At 48.1% G+C, this 24,285-nt stretch overlaps 1 protein-coding gene across 7 annotated transcripts in view; it reads right to left on the reverse strand.

Annotated features, from left to right (window-relative positions):
• Positions 1 to 24,285, reverse strand: part of THOC1 (THO complex subunit 1) — a 44,146-nt gene that overhangs the window by 7,967 nt on the left and 11,894 nt on the right. For 3 of the 7 annotated variants that reach the window (XM_078778475.1, XM_078778474.1, XM_068116667.2), the window contains 13 exons: positions 23,308 to 23,356; positions 23,033 to 23,128; positions 22,807 to 22,889; positions 21,502 to 21,681; positions 18,748 to 18,879; positions 18,539 to 18,639; positions 18,302 to 18,368; positions 18,132 to 18,182; positions 17,973 to 18,043; positions 17,190 to 17,285; positions 17,027 to 17,092; positions 16,739 to 16,822; positions 16,490 to 16,637 (listed from right to left, as the gene is read on the reverse strand). In XM_078778475.1, the coding sequence (XP_078634601.1) occupies positions 16,490 to 16,637; positions 16,739 to 16,822; positions 17,027 to 17,092; positions 17,190 to 17,285; positions 17,973 to 18,043; positions 18,132 to 18,182; positions 18,302 to 18,368; positions 18,539 to 18,639; positions 18,748 to 18,879; positions 21,502 to 21,681; positions 22,807 to 22,889; positions 23,033 to 23,128; positions 23,308 to 23,356 (1,224 nt within the window). Of the gene's footprint in view, positions 1 to 12,632; positions 15,074 to 15,551; positions 15,659 to 16,489; positions 16,638 to 16,738; positions 16,823 to 17,026; positions 17,093 to 17,189; positions 17,286 to 17,972; positions 18,044 to 18,131; positions 18,183 to 18,301; positions 18,369 to 18,538; positions 18,640 to 18,747; positions 18,880 to 21,501; positions 21,682 to 22,806; positions 22,890 to 23,032; positions 23,129 to 23,307; positions 23,357 to 24,285 lie in introns of those variants that run through there. The other 4 variants (XM_068116663.2, XM_068116664.2, XM_068116662.2 and 1 more) reach the window with 4 other exon arrangements.

Here is a 24,285-nt window from a genome sequence, read left to right on the forward strand (position 1 = left end):
CTTATCCCCTACCCAACCAAAGCCAGAATGGTAAACTTATGACGTCATGGGTCATGTGGTTGGGCAGCTGCATTGGATCCAAGCAAAAAAAAATTAAAATCTTCTTCTCTGAAACTGTTTAACCAATCAATGCGAAACTAATTGATCAACTAACTATGGGAAATATAGTTGTTAGGGTTAGCCATATGGGATCAAAGAAAAACAAAAAACAAGAGTTGGCTCGCACCAAGTCCTTCTCAAGACTGCACGGGATAAGTATTCAATGAATACCATCTAGTTTCTCAAGTATCTGCCGAGTTAAGCATTTAGTCCGTGTGAATAGACATGGCGTTGCATATGTAATCGATAGACATCCGCCTCCATCGCGTTTCTTTTTCAGAAGAAACAGCTCGCTCCTTGCATTCTTCCGCCTCTTTTGTTCTATACAGCTATATAGAACAGCTATATATATATATATATATATATCTAAACATATATATATATATATATATATATATATCTAAACATATATATATATATATATATATATATATATATATATATATATATATATATATATATATATATATATATATATATATATATATCTAAACAGATAGATATATATATATATATATATATATATATATATATATATATATATATATATATATATAAATATATATATACACACACACACATTGTTACGGTCCGCGGATTAGATGTTATTTTTTACCGAGCGGTGGTGTAACCGCGGCCGAACAGTTATTCCCCGACTAAAACCCGATTCACCCTGAACGTTGGCCGTATCGCGCCACAGCTACTCAATCTGGAAAACTCGAAAGCGACCGAATGCAAAGAGGAAGAAGACGTACAGAAGAGTAACGGGATTTATTATTTACACACACAAGCAAAAAGGAGCAGTCACGATTATTTACAGGGACATGAGATGCAGGTGACACAGTGAATTCCTTATACAAGCTTAATTACCTACCCAGGACAGAACAAACAAAGACACTGACTCACACGGGGAATTGCAGAGTGGATTGGCTGGAAGGAGGTGTGTGGCTGGAGGGGGAGGACGGCACGGAGCTGGCTGGAGCTTGATCCCGCACGGGACGTCGGGCTGGACCTCGACGGCCGCTGATGCCACCGGGCCTGTCGTGTGCGCGGGATCACGGGTCGGATCTGCTTGGTGGAGCCGACGCGCTGGTGGGGGGTCTGGCGTGACGGGTTCTCTCCTCTCTCTTTCTTGGTCCAACCACTCTTTCTCCACCGACAACTCAACGCAACCACTGACCACCCCTGACGACCAACTCAGCTCTTGTCATGGACCTCTCTACGCGCTCTTGCTCTGACGACCCAGCTCTTTTCTTTTTACTCGTCTCCTTGTCTCAGTAAAAGCGCATCTGCTTGTCTCCTCCCTTGGACACCTTTTGGGAACGCCCCGCAGCGGGTTATATAGGCCCCGCCCCTCAACCTTTTCGAACCTCCCCCATCGCTCTTCCTCCGCCCTCTCAAACCAAACCCCTTGTTCATGGTTGGTCGAGTGGGGCTGGCTCACTCCTCCCCTCTATGACGAGGTGGAGACACGCCTTTCTTCCCCAACCCTGCCTCGTGGCCAATGGTGGTTGAAGAAAACCACCCAAAATGCAGTTGGCCATTGAAATGAAACGAAAGGGGACCTATTCTTATTTCACTTGGTGCAATGGAGTATTTAAATTAATGGGAGACACAGCCTTACCCTAAGACACATAATAAGATATAAGCAACTGAACAAGGGTTTTATCGGGTCCTGCAATGTGGTGTTTATGGAATAACTACCGAGACGCCCTTTTTATCTTTACACAACTCCGGAGGCAGGAGGCGCAGAATAAACAATAATAATAATAAAGCACACAATAAAAAAAATACAGTCCTCATATCCGCAACAATATATTTGTTTTGTGATTTGTGATTGGGTCCATATATATATATATATATAGACCCAATCACATCGCACCCATAATGACCAACCAACCAGCTCACAACTTTTAACCTCCTACTCTTGAAGCCAAAGAAAGCTGCATAAAGCAACCAGGAAAAGCTACACAAGGTAAGCCATTTGCTGTTTCAATTCCTGTGCAGCTGCAGACATTCACAAGTAGTACATACATGATAATCCCATGGCTGCACATCCGCCTCATCCGCCAGACCGGCTTCATCACTCATTGGCGAGCCATCAGCATCAGCTTAGACAGAAACGTGCACCTCCGAGGCTTCCAAGCATCATGTACCACATACATTGTCAAAAGCAGTCAACACATAAACAACTAGAACGGCACTCAGTAGAGAGGTTGCTGTTCACGGCAGCCAGGCTGAACAGTTTACATTTTGATTCGCACAGATAGGTCACATCTGGATTCGGACCTGAACAAAAGTCTAATCGGCTTGTTCTTGTCAGTTACCCAAATCATCCGCCAGGTTTTGTCATAAGGCGGCCACAACTTTTTGAAATATCATACTATACTGTATATAGGTTTTGGCCCTATCGCTCAATGGCGACGATTCACATTTTTTTAAAAAAAGTTTTATTTCCATATCCGAATCCGGGTCTTCACCAAAATTAAAATACATTCGTCCGTGTCACACAAGCAACCTGTCCACCAAGTTTCGTCTGAATCCGTCCATAACATTTTGAGATATCGTACTATACAGGGTGTTTCAAAAAGATTGATACAACTTTGACTTCCTGCCATTTCTTTGTATTTTGACCTATACTGTTTTCCTTTTCAGGGTTTGGTGTTATCGTGGTATTTGTTCCCTGGGATTTCTAGCTCCGTAGCTCAACTATGCCATTGACAGTGGAGCAGAAGACAAAAGTGGTGGCTCTGTGATATGAGACGAAATCATATTCATACAACAACATTTTCTGAGGGGCAGAACCACCTGAGGAAATCACCGAGAGGTACCTGAAAGGGCCTAAGGTCACATGCTTCTGCGCCTTCAATGCCAGATGGGGAATGCTAGGGCCTTACTGGTTTGAGAATGACAACAGCAGGACGGTGACGATCAATGGTGAGCGCTACCGGGCCGTGCTCCAGAAGTTCCATAATGATCTAGGCCAAAAGGTTACCCCAAACCAGCTCAGCATGACCTGGTTTATGCAGGATGGTGCACCCCCGCATACAGCTGGTGACACCATCACTTTCATGCAGCAGCTCTTCAGAAATCGCCTCGTTGCCCTGGGTGCCGCTCATGTCTGGGCACCCCATAGCCCAGACTTGAACCCTCTGGACTACTGGTTCTGGGGAGCTGCCAAGGGCTCTGTCTACGTCAACCGCCCTGTCACACTGGATGATCAGAAGCAGGAGGTGTCAGACTACCTCCAGGCAGTGCCACATGAGACCTACAGGAAAGTTGGACAGAACTTTGGAATCAGGATCAATGCCTGTCTGAACACCGAGAACACATCGAGAACACACATCGAGCACATCGAGAGGTAACAAGACCCAATCGAGTCTCTCACCTGTAATTGCGCCTCACCTCCAATTACGGGTGGGACATGACTGTTTTGTTATATAGCATGGATGGGCTCGCTACACTCTCCTTGCCTCACCACATGTCGTCGCCGCAGAGGCATGGGCTTGTTGAAACTGTGGATAACGACCTGACTGAACTTGAGTTGCTGTGTTGTCATGATTTCCACCAATCATAATACAAACATTTCTTTTGTAATTTGTAATATTGGTGATATTATTTATTTGTAATTTATTTATAATAAAAAAGATCCAAATGGTGTAAAGCTCTAAATGGTCAAGGCACCAAGCTGTCTAATTGGTCTGAAGGGTGTTACGAATGTTAAGGTCTAAGGGGTCGAAAGGGACTCAAGTCGTGTAAATGTCTAAAGGGTATAAAAGGTCGGAAGGGTGAAGGGACCTAAAGGTGTCTAAAGTATTGAAAGTGTCTTGAAGGTAAAAGTGGTCTTGGGGGTCTTCAGGATTTTGGTGTCTAATGTGTTATCTGGGTATTTTGGGTCCTCTGGATCTTTAAGGGTCTTCTGGATCTATCACTTGGAATCAGAATGAGAATAATTCGAAATTTTAAAAATGTTTCATTTTACTCAATTTGTCATTTTAAACTCATTTTAAGGGTTTAAACCCAAAGAATCCAACACTGACCTTCACAGTGAAGTGGAAATGATATTTTTGTATCGCCATATACAGGCAGTAGTTGTTGGCTGATGAAGATGGAGGCAGGATGGCTGAAAGGTATGCACACTCACCGCTCAGCTGTCTAGCCTGGGTTTGAATCTCGACCCACCTATAAACTGTCTAGATCCCTTCACCCTTCCGCCCAGCTATAAACTGTCTAGATCCCTTCACCCTTCCGCCCAGCTATAAACTGTCTAGATCCCTTCACCCTTCCGCCCAGCCATAAACTGTCTAGATCCCTTCACCCTTCCGCCCAGCTATAAACTGTCTAGATCCCTTCACCCTTCCGCCCAGCTATAAACTGTCTAGATCCCTTCACCCTTCCGCCCAGCCATAAACTGTCTAGATCCCTTCACCTTTCCGCCCAGCCATAAACTGTCTAGATCCCTTCACGCTTCCGCCCAGCTATAAACTGTCTACATCCCTTCACCCTTCCACCCAGCTATAAACTGTCTAGATCCCTTCACCCTTCCACCCAGCTATAAACTGTCTAGATCCCTTCTCCCTTCCGCCCAGCTATAAACTGTCTAGATCCCTTCACCCTTCCACCCAGCTATAAACCGTCTAGATCCCTTCACCCTTCCGCCCAGCTATAAACCGTCTAGATCCCTTCACCCTTCCGCCCAGCTGTAAACCGTCTAGATCCCTTCACCCTTCCACCCAGCTATACACTGCCTAGATCCCTTCACCCTTCTGCCCAGCTATAAACTGTCTAGATCCCTTCACCATTCTGCCCAGCTATAAACTGTCTAGATCCCTTCACCCTTCCGCCCAGCTATAAACTGTCTAGATCCCTTCACCCTTCCGCCCAGCTATAAACTGTCAGATACCTTCACCCTTCCGCCCAGCTATAAACTGTCTACAGACTTGGCATTTAATATGGAATATTATTTTTTTCCTTGACTTGGGTTTACTTTCTGAACTCAGTATATCAATCTGGTGAGTTTATTTTACCCTTCGGTGATGTCTTTGTTGAAAGAACCATGTCACTGATTGTCTTTCGCAGCAAGAAGTCAATAACAGGATTATATCACAGGTGGCGTGACAAAATGTAAGGACAGGTACATTTGACGATTGGCTTCACAATCGGGTACATAAGGGTTGTTGCATTCTGCATTAGTGGAAAACAATTGCTGCACATCTACAAAAGTTATTGCCGCTTCCTCTGGAGATGGTCCGTCAACTTGACAATGCTGTTTGTCATGGAGTGGTGGCTTTACGAAATTCTGGCATGAAACAGCATGCTATTGCTCGGCAGTATGGCATCACTCAAGGTCAGGTGTCAAAGATCCTGAAACGAAATGCTCAGAGGGGTGTCCCTACTCCAATACCGAGGCCAGGACATCCACGCAGAACCACAAGGAGAGATGATCGCCAGCTGCACCGGTTAGTCTGCAATGGCCGTATCAAGTCAGCTAATCGGCTTAGGGCTGAGTGGCAGCAACTGACAAATGTGCCTGTATCCAGAAGGCTAGTCAACCAACGACTGGTTCAAGCAGGCTATCGTGCCAGGCGTCCCCTGAGAAAGCCACGCCTGACCAGACAACACAGCCAGCGCCGATTGCAGTGGGCCAGAGAGCACCGTCAATGGCAGCCAGGACACTGGAATCACGTGACCTTCAGTGACGAGTCGAGATTTCTGGTCTATCGTCAAGATGGCCGCATCCGAGTGCGCAGACAAGTGCATGAAGCCCACAACGAAGATTGTATAGTGCCAAGAGTCCAAGCTGGAGGTGGTGGGGTGACCGTTTGGGCTGCTTTTCATGCAGGGGGCAAAACTGACCTGATTGTTCTGAATGGAAACCTGAACCAGTTCAAGTACAGGGTCATTCTGGAAGAAACATTGCTTCCATTTGCTCGTGCAGCCTTTTGAGGAAACTTTGTCTTCCAAGATGACAATGCACCGCCTCATCGTGCTCGCATGATCCAACACTTTCTTGCTGGCCGTGGTGTAGAGCATATGGAGTGGCCTGCCATGTCCCCGGATATGAATCCGATAGAGAACTTGTGGGCAGAATTAACGCGTCAAATCGACAACTTGGACCAGCAGCCTACCTCTGTGCGTGAATTGCAGCAGACTATTGTCACTGCATGGCAAGCGATTCCTGTCCAAACCTTGGCAAATCTCGTGAACAGCATGCCTCGATGTGTATGTGCTCTCCTGAATGCTCGTGGGGGTTACACGAAGTACTGAACTGTAATTTTACTGTCCGTAATCCCAGTCATAATTTAGCTTTTGTTTTTGTTGAAAATTTTTTGGGCTAATGTGCAAAATAAAGAGATACTTCTGGAAAACGTACAGAAGTTTAACACAGTACTGTCCGTGAATCGAGTTCGATATCAGTTTACATCACTTTCAAGGATCAATTTATTTGCTTCGAAATGTCAAATGTGGTTTTTGTTTCTTTTAAAGGTCACATTAACAAAATCTAGAATAATTTCAACATAATTCCAATGAACTTTTGGTTCTAAGTCATCTTGAAAAGTAAGTTCACCCCAACAAAAAAAATATTCCATATTAAATGCCAAGTCTGTAGACCAGGGGTTCCCAACCTCAGGGGGTCTCGGAGGGTGGCCTGGGGGGTCGAGAAGCCTTGGGAGAACTTGGTAGCCTTGGGAGAAGGGAACATTACCAAAACTTTCATTTCGCTGATACCTAGAACACACAACATAATGTTGTGTCGGTGGAGTTGGCTATAGTTTTCACTCGCCCTTTTCGATGTGTTGCCGATATGAGATGAACATAGTCTATTTCCGGGTTTTTGTATTTACAGATCTGAAGCAATGGCTAAAAGGCGCAAATACTCGGAAGACTATTGGTCTTCACCACAGTACTCGCCAACAACGGCGTCGAGAAACCACAATGAGTCTTGTGCCATGTTGTCCTGAGTGCGGAGTCAATGAAACCTTTGAAACTCGAGCGTCACCGAGAGACGAAGCATCCGGAACATGCAGAGAAGGATTTGGAGTTCTTCAAATGCCATGAGCTTCTTCTCAAACGTCAAAAGCTCGATGCTCGTGGGTCTTTTCAGCAACATAGTGCAGCAGCAGTGGAGGCCCCATATGAAGTTGCGTTGGAAATTGCCAAACACAAAAAGCCTCACCATTGGAGAGACACTTATCAAACCCTGCATGTTGAAGATTGTGAAGCTCGTTCTCGGGGAAGCCAGCGCGAAGAAGATGCAGCAAGTATCTTTGTCTAATAACTCTTCAGAGGCGTATTTCTCATATGTCTATGGATGTGAAAGAGCAGGTTTTGGATGAAATCAAAGATTCTCCGTTGTTCTCCTTTCAACTCGACGAATCAACGGATGCGAGTTCATGTTCTCAGTTGCTTGTCTCCGTAAGGTACATTCATTCAGACGACATCAAAGAAGAATTCTTCTTCTGTAGTGCACTTGAAACCACTTCAAAAGCTGTTGACATCATGGAAAAGGTCTCTACATTTTTTCATACCGAAGGTCTGCAATGGGGAAACGTGTGCGGGGTTGGTACGGACGGAGCACCAGCTTTGCTCGGATCGAAGTCAGGATTCCAGACAAGAGTGAAGGAGCTGGCTCCCCAAGCTAAGGGCATCCACTGCATGATCCACCGATATGCTCTCGCCAGTAAAACGCTTCCTGCAACTCTGTGGGAAGTGCTCGATTCTGTGATCAAAATTGTGAATTACGTGAAGTCTGGGGCACTCAACACTTGTCTATTCAAAGAACTCTGCAAAGACATGGATGCTGACCATGAGGTCCTTCTCTTCTACACGGCCGTACACTGGTTGTCGCAAGGGAACGTTGTGAATCGTGTCTTCGAGCTGAAAGACGAAATCAGATTCTTCCTGGAAGTGCAAGAAAAGAGAGATCTTCTGGCTCACTTCGATGATGAAACGTGGAATAAACGGGTTGCGTACTTGGCGGACATTTTCGACCAGCTGAACAAGCTGAATTTGAAATTTCAGGGAAGGGAAACACACGTTCTCCTATTTCAAGACAATCTACGGGCCTTCATATCCAAACTGCAGAACTGGCGTCGGAAAGTCAATCTTGGGAACATCGCCATGTTTGAAAAACTCTGCGGAGTGATGGATGAGTCTGAGGGTGAACTAGACCAGTTCCTGAAGGATGAGATTACCGGACATCTTGAGTCCCTAGAAAAGGAATTCCAACGATACTTCCCCGAGCTCACAGGAGAAGAGGTGGCACTGGTAAGAAACCCTTTCTCTGCTCCACTTCACGTATCCAGCCTCTCCGACGAAGTCAAAAATGAATTCTTGGATCTACGAAACAACTCTCCGGCACGTGACCTGTTCCAGGAGAAATCGGTGACTCAATTCTGGTGCGCTATGCATCAATCATATTCCAAAGTCAGTATGCTGGCTTTACGTGTTCTTCTTCCATTTGCCTCCACCTACCTCTGTGAGGCTCGATTTTCTACCCTCGTCCACACCAAAACGAAGACCAGGAACACATTGGATGTCGAGGATGACATGAGATTAGCTCTTACAAACACCCCGCCACGAATTCCAAGACTCGCTGCTCAGATGCAACCCCAACCATCCCACTAGCTAGGTTGGAGAGATGATGATATTTTAGTGATCACGATCATAGATTGTGTGACGATGGATGGCAGTGATAAAAAATGATTAGCTTGATTTGACTAACTAACTAAAATTACCCGAATTTTATAATGTGCAAGGAATATTGTAGTAAAGTTTGTAAAAATTGATGAATTAATGATTGTTTTCTCTTTCTTCCCTTTTCCTTCTCAGAAAAATTTGTAAAACTGAAACGGCTGATGGCAGGGGTGTGTCGCGTGTGTTTCGGGGTTTTCAGCAAGGGGTCGCGAGTACAAAAAGGTTGGGAACCACTGGTCTAGATACATTCACCCTTCCGCCCAGCTATAAACTGTCTAGATACTGTTATGTCGGGGGGTAAAGGAATATCTAGGGCCAGGTAGATCTGTATAGGTAACATGCTTCGACTGTCGCGATAGGGAATCTACCCTGTAATAAGTTCTGTGTTTTTAGGCGGTTTGTCGGGGTAAGAGTATACCTGTGAACATACAAGGATGTTCAGGTGTTAAATAGTTGTATTACTAAGATACATACTAAGATATACTACTAAGATAAACCCGTGTGTCAGACCTGGTAATCATTCCTTTGTCCCTTATGGCAACGCACACATATAAACACTTGGATAGGTCCTTAGTGCACACATTAATTAGTTCCCTTCCCTTACAATGACCTTGGAAGAAGACCGGGAGGAAGCCAGATCGGGGCACCGCCGGATGGCCGCCGCCAGCCGCACCAGCAGCTGGCCTAGCAACATCGCGTGAGACGAGCTGTAACCACGCCCAGGGGAACGTGTGATTGGTTGGCGCGGAAGGCGCAAGCCTTGAACCAATCAGAGCGGAAGGCGCGAAGAGGTTCGGCAAATGGCGAGGAGGTTCGGCAAACGGCGTGAAGCTACGAGGCTCTGGTTGGTGGCGCGCCAGAACTGACGTCGCATGGAAAAGCTACAAAAGGGCTCGGTGGACGACATCTTATCTGTCTCTTAACTCTCTTCGCGCTGGACCCCTTCGTAGTGGAGATCTCTCTCTCTCTGTGCTTGAAGCTCTTGCCCTTCTTTTTGGTCTCTTCTTTCTCTTCTTCGTGCTGAAAGCTTCGCTCTTGGTGTTGAGTCGTGCTGGTCCTTCGCTTGTCGTTGTTCGTCCTTGGCTCTTGGCTCTTCGTCTTGAGAGGTCCTGGTGGTCATTGGTTCGCCATCTGCGTGGTACTTGGAGTGGTCCTCCTCGTGTGCGATCGATTCGGAGCTTGGAGTGGTGCTGGGGCCTCGTGTGCGATCGACTCGGAGCTTGGAGCGGTGCGGGTCGCGCGGGGCCTGGCGAAGCGTGTGAGCGAGCAGACGGAGGATTTCCTCGCTTTGGAGCTTGGAGCCGAACGGGGCCGCGTTCGGCACAGTTATAGTGCAGTTATTTTTGCAAATCATTCCCGTCTCGTATTTGGAAGTCGGTTTGTAGGATCCCAATTTAGGATCATTATTAGATTTATCATCGCGTTTCCCTGTCCCGACCTTTATTTCTCCCTTGCATTACTTTCCATTCCTTGTTAAACCCGTGTTGTTCGAGTTAATCCCCTGCAGGATCGGAGCTGCCGTTGGTTCACTCTCGGTAAGCGCTCGCCGCCTCTTCTCCTTCATTCTTTCTCCCGTACTTTTATAGCCGAATCCGTATTTGGTCGTTGCCTCAGTTAAAGCCGTTCTGGTCATTCGCAAGCCCTGGTGTTAACCTTGAGGGTATTCGCACGACAATACCTTCACCCTTCCGCCCAGCTATAAACTGTCTCGATCCCTTCACCCTTCCGCCCAGCTATAAAATCCCAGGCTTTCACGGGCAGGATGTGTGCCATGTTGCCTTCACGAGCCTCGATGTTGTATACAAAAAAAAACAAAAAAAAAAACATTAAACACGCATCCCGTATTCTAGCATTCTTGGTGGACGTTAAAGATCTGACAGCCAACTTCTTCTGCGAAGAGTAGGTGATAAATCACCAGCACCCTGCCTTATCCTTTCAAATATCAGGCCTGGCCAGCCTGTTCGTGAAAGGCTTGAGCCAAACTTCCCCTCAAGAATGTGGGTATGTTGTTGTTACCTCCGCCACCAAAGGTGGAGGTTATGTTTTCACCCCTGTCTGTCTGTTTGTTTGTTTGTCTGTGAACAAGATATCTCAAAAGGTTGTGGACGGATTCGGACAAAATTTGGCGAAGAGGGAGTGTATGCGATACATACGAAATGATTAGATTTTGGTGAAGATCCGGATCCGGCTAGTAGAATTTTAAAAGTGATTCTTCACCATTGGGAGAAAGGGCCCAAACCGACATATAGGAGGATGTCTTAAAAAGTTATGGACGGATTTGGACAAAACTTGGTGGACAGGTTGGGTGTCTGACAAGGACGAATCGATTCGATTTTGGTGAAGATCTGAATATGGAGTTATGGAGATACGAGAATATGGAGATACGAGAGTTATTTAATTTTTAAGTGATTCTTCACCATTGGGAGCAAGGGCCAAAACCGACATATAGCAGGATATCTTAAAACGTTATGGACGGATTTGGACAAAACTTGGTGGATAGGTTGGGTGTGTGACAAGGACAAATAAATTCGATTTTGTTGAAGATATGGATTCGGATACGAGAATTGTTTAATTTTTAAGTGATTCTTCACTATTGAGATATCGGGTGAAAAGCAATATATAACATGATATTTTAAAAGTTATGGACGAGTTATGACTAAACTTGGTGGACGAGTTGGTTAGGTGACAAGAACAAGCCGATTAGATTTTGGTTCAGGTCCGAATCCAGATCCGGCCTATCAGTGGGATCAGTGGGATAGAAAACAAACTATTCAGCCTGGCGGAGGTATGCGCTCTGCCGAGTACCGTTTTAATTTCATATGCAGCCTGTGGCAGCTAGTTGCATAATTTCTGGAAATGCGGCTGTGTCGCTGAAGCAGTGCCCGTTACCAGTAAGCTGGTACTCATTTTGCTGACCTCACAAGGACGACAGGCTGAGTCAACCCATCTGGTGTTATTTCAACAGCATGACAGGGGCTCAACCTCAAGACCCCGAGATCTTAAGTGTTCTCACTCATTCCCTCCGGACTCCTACTCCTCCCACCCCACCCCTTCCACTCACTCCCCCCAGACTCCCACCACTTCTCCCCCCTCTTACAACCCCCACCACTTCCAGACTCCCAGCCCCCCTCCCAGAGAGGGGGCAGAAATAGGTGGGATAGAGAGGGGCAGGGAGAGTGAGAGAGAGCCAGAGAGTGAGAGAGAGCCAGAGAGTGAGAGAGAGGGAGAGAGAGGGATGGAGGGAGAGAGGGAGAGAGAGAGAGAGAGAGAGAGAGAGAGAGAGGCGGGGTGCAGAGTGGGGAAGGGTGGGAGAGCGAAGCTTCACCACATGTCACTGTACTGTACACTCCAGGAGGGGGAAGAGGGGGGGGGGGAGGAGGTGGAAGAAAGACAAAGAGAGAGGGAGGGGAGAGAGTGAGGAGCATAATGAAACTGAAGTGGTGGAGGCAGGAGTGAGGAGGGGGAGGGAAGTGTTGGGATGGGGAGGGAAGAGTGAGGAGGGTGAGGGGGAGGACAAAATCCAGCAGATGTGACACCCAGTTTAGCGTCCATCTGAGGGACGGTACGTAGTGATGAATTACACTGCCTGAACAACACTGGGATTGCAGTTTATAGCTGGGTCGGGATTCAAACCCTGGCTTGACGGCTTAGAGCGAGTGTTCATACCTCTCCGGCCATCATGCCACGGTGGCTTGTCCCGTTATATTTTTATCAATTCTGATCCTCTAATTTATTTTGCCTTCCTAACTCCTGGGATATCGCCACAGTGAACTGAGCTGTGGTATCACCATGGAGGCCAAGTGGCTTAAGTACCCAAGGAAGCACTAACAAAACGGTTGAAGAATAACATGTTTATTTTATCACCCTAACATTTTATCACCTCATCATAGTCCTTAACATTTGTAATTTTAATTTCAAAAATGATATCCACTGTGAAAAAAAGTGAATTACACCGCTTGCAACTATCGCCATGGCTTACAAACACCGATTGATAAGGAAAGGCTGGCTTTTATGGCATTACTTTGCGAGGATCTATATAGGCCACGAGGCCAGGCATAACAGCAGGGAATGAAGGTGCCTCTATGTAATCCATAATACTATATGGATTTCCCGCTCTCTTTTAAAACTCTCAGAACTTCGATTATATACTTTAAATAGTCCGTGAGAGGCCATCATGGAAAATCACATCATGCAATGCATAACATTGCTCCAAGCTCCTAATTTGATAACTATAACACCGACAGAAGTGGTTTGTAGGTGTGCAGATTAGTCAGACATGAGGAAAGTGACAGAATTAATTTGAGCGCTTAATCATGCAGAAACCGTTGCGGCCTATTCCAAGACAAGGCGTTTTTGAGCAGGCTGAAACTTAAGACCCCTGTGAGGGATAACGCGCTGACTGAGGATAAAGCCCGATTTTGTTATAATTTCATAAACTGGTAATTATCTTCAAAAGGTGTGTTTATACTTATCCAAATATCCAGGTTTCATTCATGCACTCATTTGGAGTTCCCTTGGTATGCATGGAAAGTTTGGGGTTGCTAGGTTTCATGGTTTTGGAGTTATGGAGAAGACACACTGACACACACCGTTTTATTATTATTGAGAAATAATTTCAATATATCAATTAATTAATTAATTATAGAGAACAGAATAGGATGTCTAGTTAGCTTCCCTGTTATCCTCACCCTCATCTGTCTTTTCTCACAATCTTCTATTTGTGTTTAACCCAAATCGACCCCAGTCGTTTCATTACAACTAAACAAGGCATATCCACGTGAGCTACCACAGAGCCTCCCGCACAAGTTTTCGCAACATGGAATGCCCACGTGTGCTCAAACACCCGTCGGACACGAGAGGACAGTGACAAGACAGTCCAGAGGAGAAGCAAATAACGTGAGATGCCCTGATGGCCACAGAGATACACAGCCCAATGCAGATGAGAAGTGAAGAGCCCAGGATAGAACAAAAGCCAGACAGCCACAGAGAGCAGAGCTAGACAGAGAGCCTCACTGCAACGGCAGAGAGCCAAGGGTAACCAACTCCAGACCGGTAAGGTGCCAGTACGCCAGACAAGACACACAACGAGTAGCGAGGGATCTGAAGTCGTGCCTGCACGAAAGCATCCTTCCAGGGTCATCTCCGACGGCCTGCAAGACTAACCTATGCCATGTCTCCGTGTTTCACAGGGAAGACGTGCACACGTTTAACTCTACTGTTTGTCTTGTGTTCCTGACCGAGTCTGCCATGTGAAAATTGGTGTTAAGAATAGCCCTGGAAACTGTTTCTGGCCAGATTAAGCGTAAAATGGTGTCTCTGCCACTTTTATTAATGTTTGCTGCGAGAGCACATGTGCGACACCCAAACAAGCAGGGATGGGGTGGGTCGGGTGGCAAAGGCACTGCCTATTAAAAAAGGCAGGCGCACTACCCAGAGCATAACAGCCCGGGATGCCCAGCCTTCAAAAGAGCCATGAACCGCCACAAATAGTCAGGGGAACCACACGCATAGCTCAATGTTTACCCAAAAGCGCCACACACAACGCAGACCAGATGTACAACCCAACCACGCAAATACATTGACACCTGGGAGGGCTCCGTTGATCCAACTTCTGAAACATGCATATGGAGATAACAACCAATGACACACACACACACACACACACACACACACACACACACACACACACACACACACACACACACACACACACACACACACACACACACACACACACACACACACACACACACACACACACACACACACACACACACGAGTCCGAGCACAGCTCCAGCACAGCCTGTGCCACGCCTTCCAGCCCTTCATAGGAATAGGAAAGACCACACGCACACACGACACTTTTGTCCAATCTTCTGTTCTGTGCGTCCTATGGTCCTGACTGAGTCTGCCCATGCCAAGTTTAGCGTTAAGGTTAACACGGAATTGCACGCCATCTGGTTATCTCTAATTTATAATTGCCATTTTCACTTCCCATGGCCCCATCCCTATAATTTATTAAATATATCACTTTTGCTGTGTATCTGAGCTGCGGTGTTGTCCGCCAGTGTAATACATCCCCTCCGCAAGACCATGCACGCGTGCTGGAACCACCGCAGGGTTAAATTGATGAAACATAAGAGCACTGCCGACTGGTCTCGCATGCGCAGAACGCCTCCACTCGGCGTCTTGGGAGATCATCTGCGGTGGTCTCGCATCGCTCGTTAGGGAGGTCAAATCCGTTACATTTTGTTGATTGGGAGCAGAGTTGAATATTCTGAGGAAAACAACGACGTATTAGCAGTGTGTACAATAATGAGGAAAAGCCGATACCACCTGCCACCACCAAGTAATGTTCGTCGGGTCATTAACAGTCAGTGTTTAGGGTGCCATTTCAGTGCATCATCTGTTCCCAGACTTTGGTGTTAAAAAGTTCACAGACATTTTGAAAACTTTGGTTAAAGTTACTTTCCGGTCGAAAGTTTCAGCTCAGTATCTTTGTGCAGGGAAAACAAAGACCCGAAGCTCCCGAAACACCGATAAAGCTCGGACTCAATTAGTGAATGCACAGAAAGGGTGCGATGCCTTATTTTGAGGGGGACAAACTGCTTGGGGTTGGGGGCTGCACTTGTTTGTAGGGTCATTTAACTCTTAAAAGTATTTCTTAGGAAAGAAAACAAGCAAATTTGGCAATCTAAGACGGTCACCTAAAGAACGTTTGGAAAGTCGTTCGGCCTGGATAGACAACTACTCACTGTCGTTATCGTTGTCTTTCGAGAGTGGATCTTCTTCTGGCTCTTCCTCGGTTTTTATTTCCTCTGGGGGCGGCTGGAGGATCGCGCAAGGTTGGTGAAATCGAAGACTTGAAAGGGGAAAAAAAGATTTTTCTTTTTGTTTTTGCAAAAGTCTGCGCGCTCGCAAATCGTCAGGCAACATCATTTTAATGGGCACGTGGCCCGTTAATGTTCGACAAACGCTCATCCGAGACGAGGAAAAAAAAAAAAAAAAGAGTACAATGACATGTATGTAAAAAATATCCATAAATCCTCTATTTAAAAAAAAAAAAAATTTTTCTTGTATATTCAGAAAAATAACAACCTGGTGCATCTTGGACCGTCTTGTTCGGAGAACGAGACAATCCAAGACATCCCGCCCCCTCATCGGGAGCACTACAATAAACTACCACCCCAGTATGCACCGGTTCAGTGGATTTTCAAGTTTCTATCCAGTATCCACACCAGGCTTTCTGGTTTTTTTTTGTATGAAAATAGGAAATAACAAATGGAACAAAGTTTTAAAAATAACAAATAACACTCGTATGAAAGTCAAACACAAATCTGCTGGGAAAGTGGAGAGAAAGAAACGAGAGGAAATAGTAGTAAACACCAAGAAGGAACAGTGACGGGGAGAGAAGAGGAAGAATTAAGTGACGATCTGAGAAAAGGTGGTCACGCAGGTGTCGTGGCTGAAAACGCGAACCTCACTCGAGTTAGCCCAGTCACAGGGTTGGTTGAATCATTTATTACAGGACATCGTGTTTTGTATCTCACGTGTGCACGTGGCCAATAAATGATTCAACCAACCCCGTGACTGGTCTAGCTCGAGTGAGGTTCGAGTTTTTCGGCTTCGGCACAGGCGAGCCAAAGTCGGTGGTGCAGGTGAACGAGAGGAAGCAAAGGTGTGGGAAATGTACCGGGAGTTCTCTTGCGAGCCTTGTAACCAAGTGTCCGAGGTACTCCGGTAGACTGCGGAATTGTTGGTTTGTGGGCTGGAAGAAGTGTGGGCTGCGTCGGGAGAGTAGCCGTAGAGCCCTCCAGCCATAGTTTGCGTTGTTTACCGCCCTATCGTCATCGGGAGTAAGGCAAAGATAATTGTAAGAGGAAGAAGAACCACAGAGGAATTTTGGATGAATCGTACAACAAAGTCTGTTCGGAATGCTCACTTGTACTCGTCCTCCACCATGTTGTCTGGCTCTGCTTGCTCAATGGCGTCTTCAAAGAACTCTTCCAAGCTTGGCAGGAACACTCTGGATAAACAAGGATTGGACGGGGAGACAATGCGACGGGTAGTGTGTGAGAGGCACCAATCTTGTACGGTCATTGCCAATCGTTGGCTCTTCTGCCCATCATGTTAGTCTTTGCCACACATCCCGCGGTTTAAAATAATGTCCAAACTTATTCCCACATCGCTTCAGTTTTTCTATACAAGGGTCATTCACAAACGACCTCACCTGTTTTCTGCTTTGCAAGCTTCCATGTTGTCTGGACAGATGTTCCATAACCTCGTGAGCTCCTCACTGCAGGAAACACGCACGCAATGCAGGTGTCGGCCCAAGGTTTCCACCGTAGAGTGCAACGTCATGAGAAGGCCGCTTGCAGTTGCGAAGACGTTACCTTCCCATCAGGTACTTCTTATTCCCACTTCTTGTAAAGAAGTCTTCAGCAGTTGGACGCTTTCGAGGTACCCTCGGGCTCTTGGAGTCCGACGGTCTAAACAGATCAGGGGGTGATACGGGAAGAATTTAATATTATTACGAGGCCATCTCGATCGGCCATCACCATCGAGGCCTCTTTAACCAAACAAAAACAGAGCACCTACATGAATAGATAGCCCAGAGTAGGCCGACACTCTAGGGCCCCCTGAAGCGAAATCGAAAAATGTAAGACCGTGCGATCCTGTGGACCATCGGCTATAAGGAGCCGTGTCGGGTTTCAGAGCAATGGGTTGGCAAATAAGGGACGAGTAGGGATCCGGAGTTTCAGGGGGCGACAATCCAGTGGGCGCTACGTGAAGCCAAACCATCACAGGATTGTCATCTCCATTTATTCTGTTTGTCGTCATCGTCGTTCCATGGCCCTCCCGTCCAATCAAATGCCATTCCATCACCCATCCTCGACGGGTACGTTCACTAGTTAAAATCTAAATAAGCAAAATAAATAAATACTGTGCAGACAGTAGTGAGTGCCATGCAAGTACAACTTGCTCTTACACCGATGCATGGAAAGGTACAAGCAGAATCACGAGGCCAAAATAAATTAATTAGGGGGTGTAAGGAAGGGGGAAAAAATGGACAAGAGAAGAAGATCAGAGCATGCATGGCAGAGATTATAGGAAACATCTCCACCAGAATTCCACAATTTCTTCCTTTGTGTCTTCATTTAAATGTCCCAGCTCACCTTTCCCTTACAAAACTCGGGCACCCTTCGTTCTTCCACACAATCCAATTTTCCTCCCTGGCCAGGATGTGCTGGAAATGCAAGGTGTGGTTTCAGGGAGTGGGCAAATCGTTCCTCGGCCGGCCTCAGGTTAGAATTGCGGAAGTGATCGACACTTACCTGCACCGCTTCTGCAAATCGCTCCCCGTCCTGTGGTGTTTCTCGAAGAAGCTATTGCAGAACAAAAGCAGCAGAGACAGGTGACATCAAGGGCCGATACCAGAATGCAAAATGGCAAAACAAGTGTAAGAAAGGTACAGAGAGAGAGAGAGGGGGGAGCGGACATTCACCTGGTACACCTTGGTGGTTGTATCGTCAATCCACAGCATCTGCTCATTTGTCAGAACCGACTGGGTACTGGAATTGGTGAAACAAGTGAAGTTGCAGCCACAGACAGACAGACCAATAAAACACGCGGAAAGGACCCTGCGCTCCCTCCCCCAGCCAATCAAAACAAGTAAAATGAACATATTGTAGATACGGCAAAATAACAAATACTTAAAGGGTATAGAAGAAAGTACAAGTACCTTTTGAACTTGATGGAGCCTTTAAGGTACTGAAAAAGTATGAGATGTTGCAAAAGAACATGTCGGCGGAAATTGCAGTCACTCAACTGCAGGTCCATCAACTGAGGGCAGAGCGGTGTGCGAGTCACAAGTTGGACAGGTGACGATAAAGGTCGTCGGCATAGCAGAGCAAAACAAAGGTGTGAATAATGTACATCGAGCTCTTGTACCTTCTCACTAGTGAGAAACTTAGCAAAATAGACATGGTCGGTAGATGGTCTGGATTCACCCTGTTTATGCTTTGACGCCTGCAGGTCATCCAGCTTGTAGCTCTTGAATACCTGCAGAACCTCATCCGAGAACTACAGGAAGAATGGAATAAACAGAGTGCATGAGGAAGGAACACTCAAATCGAGTTGGTAAACCATCCTTGTCCAAAACAATCGAAAGGGCAATTTTCAGGGTAAAGATAAAATTCAACACAAAAATGGAACCCAGAGTGATCCAAGTAGAGCGAGCAGGTAGGGACCGACAACGATCAAGTAGTGACCGAGAGAGATTGAGTGGAGTGAGCGGGTCGTGACCAAGAGAGATCAAGAGAGATTGAGTGGAGCGAGCGGGTCGTGACCGAGAGGGATCGAGTGGAGCGAGCGGGTCGTGACCGAGAGGGATCGAGTGGAGCGAGCAGGTCGTGACCGAGAGGGATCGAGTGGAGCGAGCGGGTCGTGACCGAGAGGGATCGAGTGGAGCGAGCGGGTCGTGACCGAGAGGGATCGAGTGGAGCGAGCGGGTCGTGACCAAGAGAGATCAAGAGAGATTGAGTGGAGCGAGCGGGTCGTGACCGAGAGGGATCGAGTGGAGCGAGCGGGTCGTGACCGAGAGGGATCGAGTGGAGCGAGCGGGTCGTGACCGAGAGGGATCGAGTGGAGCGAGCGGGTCGTGACCGAGAGGGATCGAGTGGAGCGAGCGGGTCGTGACCGAGAGGGATCGAGTGGAGCGAGCGGGTCGTGACCGAGAGGGATCGAGTGGAGCCAGCGGGTCGTGACCGAGAGGGATCTAGTGGAGCGAGCGGGTCGTGACCGAGAGGGATCGAGTGGAGCGAGCGGGTCGTGACCGAGAGGGATCGAGTGGAGCGAGCGGGTCGTGACCGAGAGGGATCGAGTGGAGCGAGCGGGTCGTGACCGAGAGGGATCGAGTGGAGCCAGCGGGTCGTGACCGAGAGGGATCGAGTGGAGCCAGCGGGTCGTGACCGAGAGAGATCGAGTGGAGCGAGCGGGTCGTGACCGAGAGAGATCGAGTGGAGCGAGCGGGTCGTGACCGAGAGAGATCGAGTGGAGCGAGCGGGTCGTGACCGAGAGAGATCGAGTGGAGCGAGCGGGTCGTGACCGAGAGAGATCGAGTGGAGCGAGCGGGTCGTGACCGAGAGAGATCGAGTGGAGCGAGCGGGTCGTGACCGAGAGAGATCGAGTGGAGCGAGCGGGTCGTGACCGAGAGAGATCGAGTGGAGCGAGCGGGTCGTGACCGAGAGAGATCGAGTGGAGCGAGCGGGTCGTGACCGAGAGAGATCGAGTGGAGCGAGCGGGTCGTGACCGAGATAGAGCGAGTGAAGCGAGCGGGTCGTGACCGAGATAGAGCGAGTGGAGCGAGCGGGTCGTGACCGAGATAGAGCGAGTGGAGCGAGCGGGTCGTGACCGAGATAGAGCGAGTGGAGCGAGCGGGTCGTGACCGAGATAGAGCAAGTGGAGCGAGCGGGTCGTGACCGAGATAGAGCGAGTGGAGCGAGCGGGTCGTGACCGAGATAGAGCGAGTGGAGCGAGCGGGTCGTGACCGAGATAGAGCGAGTGGAGCGAGCGGGTCGTGACCGAGATAGAGCGAGTGGAGCGAGCGGGTCGTGACCGAGATAGAACGAGTGGAGCGAGCGGGTCGTGACCGAGATAGAACGAGTGGAGCGAGAGGGTCGTGACCGAGATAGAACGAGTGGAGCGAACGGGTCGTGACCGAGATAGAGCGAGTGGAGCAAGCGGGTCGTGACCGAGAGAGATCGAGTGGAGCGAGCGGGTCGTGACCGAGAGAGATCGAGTGGAGCGAGCGGGTCGTGACCGAGAGAGATCGAGTGGAGCGAGCGGGTCGTGACCGAGATAGAGCGAGTGGAGCAAGCGGGTCGTGACCGAGATAGAGCGAGTGGAGCAAGCGGGTCGTGACCGAGATAGAGCGAGTGGAGCGAGCGGGTCGTGACCGAGATAGAGCGAGTGGAGCAAGCGGGTCGTGACCGAGATAGAGCGAGTGGAGCGAGCGGGTCGTGACCGAGATAGAGCAAGCGGAGTGAGTGGGTCGTGACCGACAGAGATCGAGTGGAGCGAGCGGGTCGTGACGGAGGGAGATCGAGGGGAGCGAGCGGGCCGTGACCGAGAGAGAGAGAGAGAGAGATCGAGTGGAGCGAGCGTGTCGTGACCGAGAGAGATCGAGTGGAGCGAGCGTGTCGTGACCGAGAGAGATCGAGTGGAGCGAGCGGGTCGTGACCGAGAGAGATCGAGTGGAGCGAGCGGGTCGTGACCGAGAGAGATCGAGTGGAGCGAGCGGGTCGTGACCGCGAGAGATCGAGTGGAGCGAGCGGGTCGTGACCGAGAGAGATCGAGTGGAGCGAGCGGGTCGTGACCGAGAGAGATCGAGTGGAGCGAGCGGGTCGTGACCGAGAGAGATAGAGTGGAGCGAGCGGGTCGTGACCGAGAGAGAGATCGAGTGGAGCGAGCGGGTCGTGACCGAGAGAGAGATCGAGTGGAGCGAGCGGGTCGTGACCGAGAGAGAGATCGAGTGGAGCGAGCGGGTCGTGACCGAGAGAGAGATCGAGTGGAGCGAGCGGGTCGTGACCTAGAGAGATCGAGTGGAGCAAGCGGGTCGTGACCTAGAGAGATCGAGTGGAGCGAACGGATCCTTACCGGGCTCGATCAAGTAGATCACCACAAATAGGACTGCAACATGCATACCTTTTGAAAAGTCTTCCAGGCGACCTTCTCATAGCACTGTACAGGATTGCGAAAATAGTCTTGCAGAGACCAGAACTTTCGATAAAGGTTGTAGTCGATGGGAAGCGAACTCATCTGTCCATCGTCATCCCCCATTTCTCCCTCCTCCCGCTCCATACCATCCTCTTTTTCCTCCAACATCTAGAACATGGGCACCACCATCCATCACCAACCAGCACTACAGCAGATAAATTACAACTTATTTAAGGCTCCCGCCCCTCCCCCCCCCCAAAAGGAAATTGGATTGAATAAATAAATAAATAAAAGGTACAAAAAAACTCTAAAGGCCGTGACAAACAAAAAATCAAATTGTTCCCAATGACAAAGGTTTCAGTGGAAATTTGTGGAGGGCTTTAACTCACGAAGGGAAGGAATCAGTGGGGGCCAAGACATTAGGATCACAATCTGGGTGATTGGTATTTTATTTCTTTATTTTACAGTACCATGTGATCATGGAAGAGCCCTCATATAAATCACGTTACACACATGCAAACAGAGACATTGGACCGAGCCGATGACTTTGGGGAGGAGTGACCTAACTTCACAGAGCAGTCTGGGTGTTAGCAGTGCAATTCATGAGAAACCTCCCAACTCCTCCCCTCCCTGCGATGCCAGCCAATGGGCTTGTCCATGACACTTAGACTTATTCCCACCTTAGGGGTATACCATACGACGAATTTGGCCAAAATCTTTCACGAACCGTCAGGCAAGACCCGATATTCGACTAACTTTAGCAGGAATTTGTAATTTGTTCAGCGTGCCGGCGATAGTTCACAGACTTCACAAAACACACTGCGGAATCTTGATTGTCCACCAACCAATGCTAGCATGTGGGACACTTGGCTTGATGTCCAAAACCTGAGTTTGGCTCGAGTGTAAACAATCTTATCAACTTTTAAAATAAATCCCAGTTGGTAATGAAAGTTTTATTCATATATTTTTTATTTATTTATCAACGTGCATGCGTGCACACGCACACGCACACTTCATTTCCATCTCCCGTGATAGAATAAGCAACCACCCTCCGTGATCTCACCAAACCCGTTCCCGGGCGCCAGGTGTCACGGACACATGAACAATATGCAAGCTCAACAGGTGATCGTCCAGTGTCATAAATCTCAATGCATTTTTCTTTTTAAGTTTTAATTTTCATAAAAGTCAACGAAACAGGTGGTCGACACTCATAGTAAAATGGCTGCACTGCTGTGGCACAGGTAGGTGTATTACACTTGTGAAAGGCCCCGCACATGCTGGGAGGACACAAACCTTGTTGCAGAGCGTGCTTTCCTGCTCCCTGGTGTTAAACACAGTCACGTTCTCGAGGTTGAACTGACTTTGCAGATTGAGGCCTGAAAAGGCAGGTGACAATAAGCGGCAGTGATTGGACAAGGCAGCACGACGAAGCCGTGCAGGTGAACCTTTAGAGGATAACCCAGACAGCATTCAAAGAAAATGACTATTCACCGTTCAAAGGCACGACAGCGAGACCCACCTGATTTTTCAGATAGCGGAAAGAGCCGTGCCAAGAAGAGCTGAATCCGGCCACAGAATACAGTGTTTTGCGACTTGGAGAGCCGTCTGAGCAGGTCTGAGGGGCAAGGAGGGGTTTAATTAATGGGACAGAAAATGCTCACAAGTGCCACAAGTATGGACGGAACGACCTGCACAACTCGGGCCCTTAAGCCCGAAAGTATTTAAGACCAACATCCTCAACAAATCCAGATAGGAACGGAAAAGAGTCACAGAGATGGTAAGTAATGGACTCACCGTTGCACATTCTCAAGAGGTAGTTCTTGCCTGCGGAATAGAATGCATTCTGGGGGCACGGAGGAGACAGCATACAGAACAGGTTGGAATGGAATCTGACAATGAGGAAGTGGGATCAGTCGGTGCAGCGTTACAGAACAAAAGTACAAAAGTGATGCCTCTTATTTTTCAGTTTGTAACCAAAGCGTCGTAGGAAAGCGCCGTGAGATAACAATTAAAGGTTTGCGTCGCCCTCCCATTCAGAGTCGAGCGGCACTGTGATCAAGTGACATCACCACCCCGTGCTTTCAAAATGGCTGGCCCACTGGAGGTGCATACGATGCATAGAACGGTTATTTAATTTATAACTTGGGAAGAAGTTCCTCCGTGACTCTACCATTGATGTCGGCACCGTTAGACGTTGGGCAAAGTGTTTCGAGAGCGGGGAAACCGACACCGACAACGAGCCTCAAAGCGATCGGCCCGCAACCGCAGTGACACCAGAAAACAAGAGTCGGAATGATTCACTCATTAAAGTGCATTGTAGTCGTCAAAGAGAGACAGCGAGAGCGAGAGAGAGAGAGCGAGAGAGAGAGAGCGAGAGAGAGAGAGCGAGAGCGAGAGCGAGAGCGAGAGCGAGAGCGAGAGAGAGAAAGAAAGAGAGAAAACGTGGGAAACAACAACACAACAACATGCATTTTATGGCCATTTTCCCTGCTAGAGCGGGGGTTAGCCTTGTGGTCCCCATGACAATCTTCTCCATCTTGCCCGATTTTCTGCATCTCTCCTTGTTAACCCCCTTGCCCGCATTTCTTCTTCCACCATCTTTAGCCAAGTCTTTCTCGGTCTTCCCCGTCCTCTACTTCCTTCTACATTCATTTCCATCACTCTTCTCAACCAGTCACTTTCATCCTTCCTCAACACATGACCAAACCATCTCAACCTGGTCCTCTTCACAGCATCAATCACAGGCTCTATTCCCATCGTGGGACATGCGAA

Source organism: Myxine glutinosa, chromosome 5 (assembly GCF_964187855.1).
Source record: "Myxine glutinosa chromosome 5, kmMyxGlut1.1, whole genome shotgun sequence".
NCBI classification, from domain to species: domain Eukaryota; kingdom Metazoa; phylum Chordata; class Myxini; order Myxiniformes; family Myxinidae; genus Myxine; species Myxine glutinosa.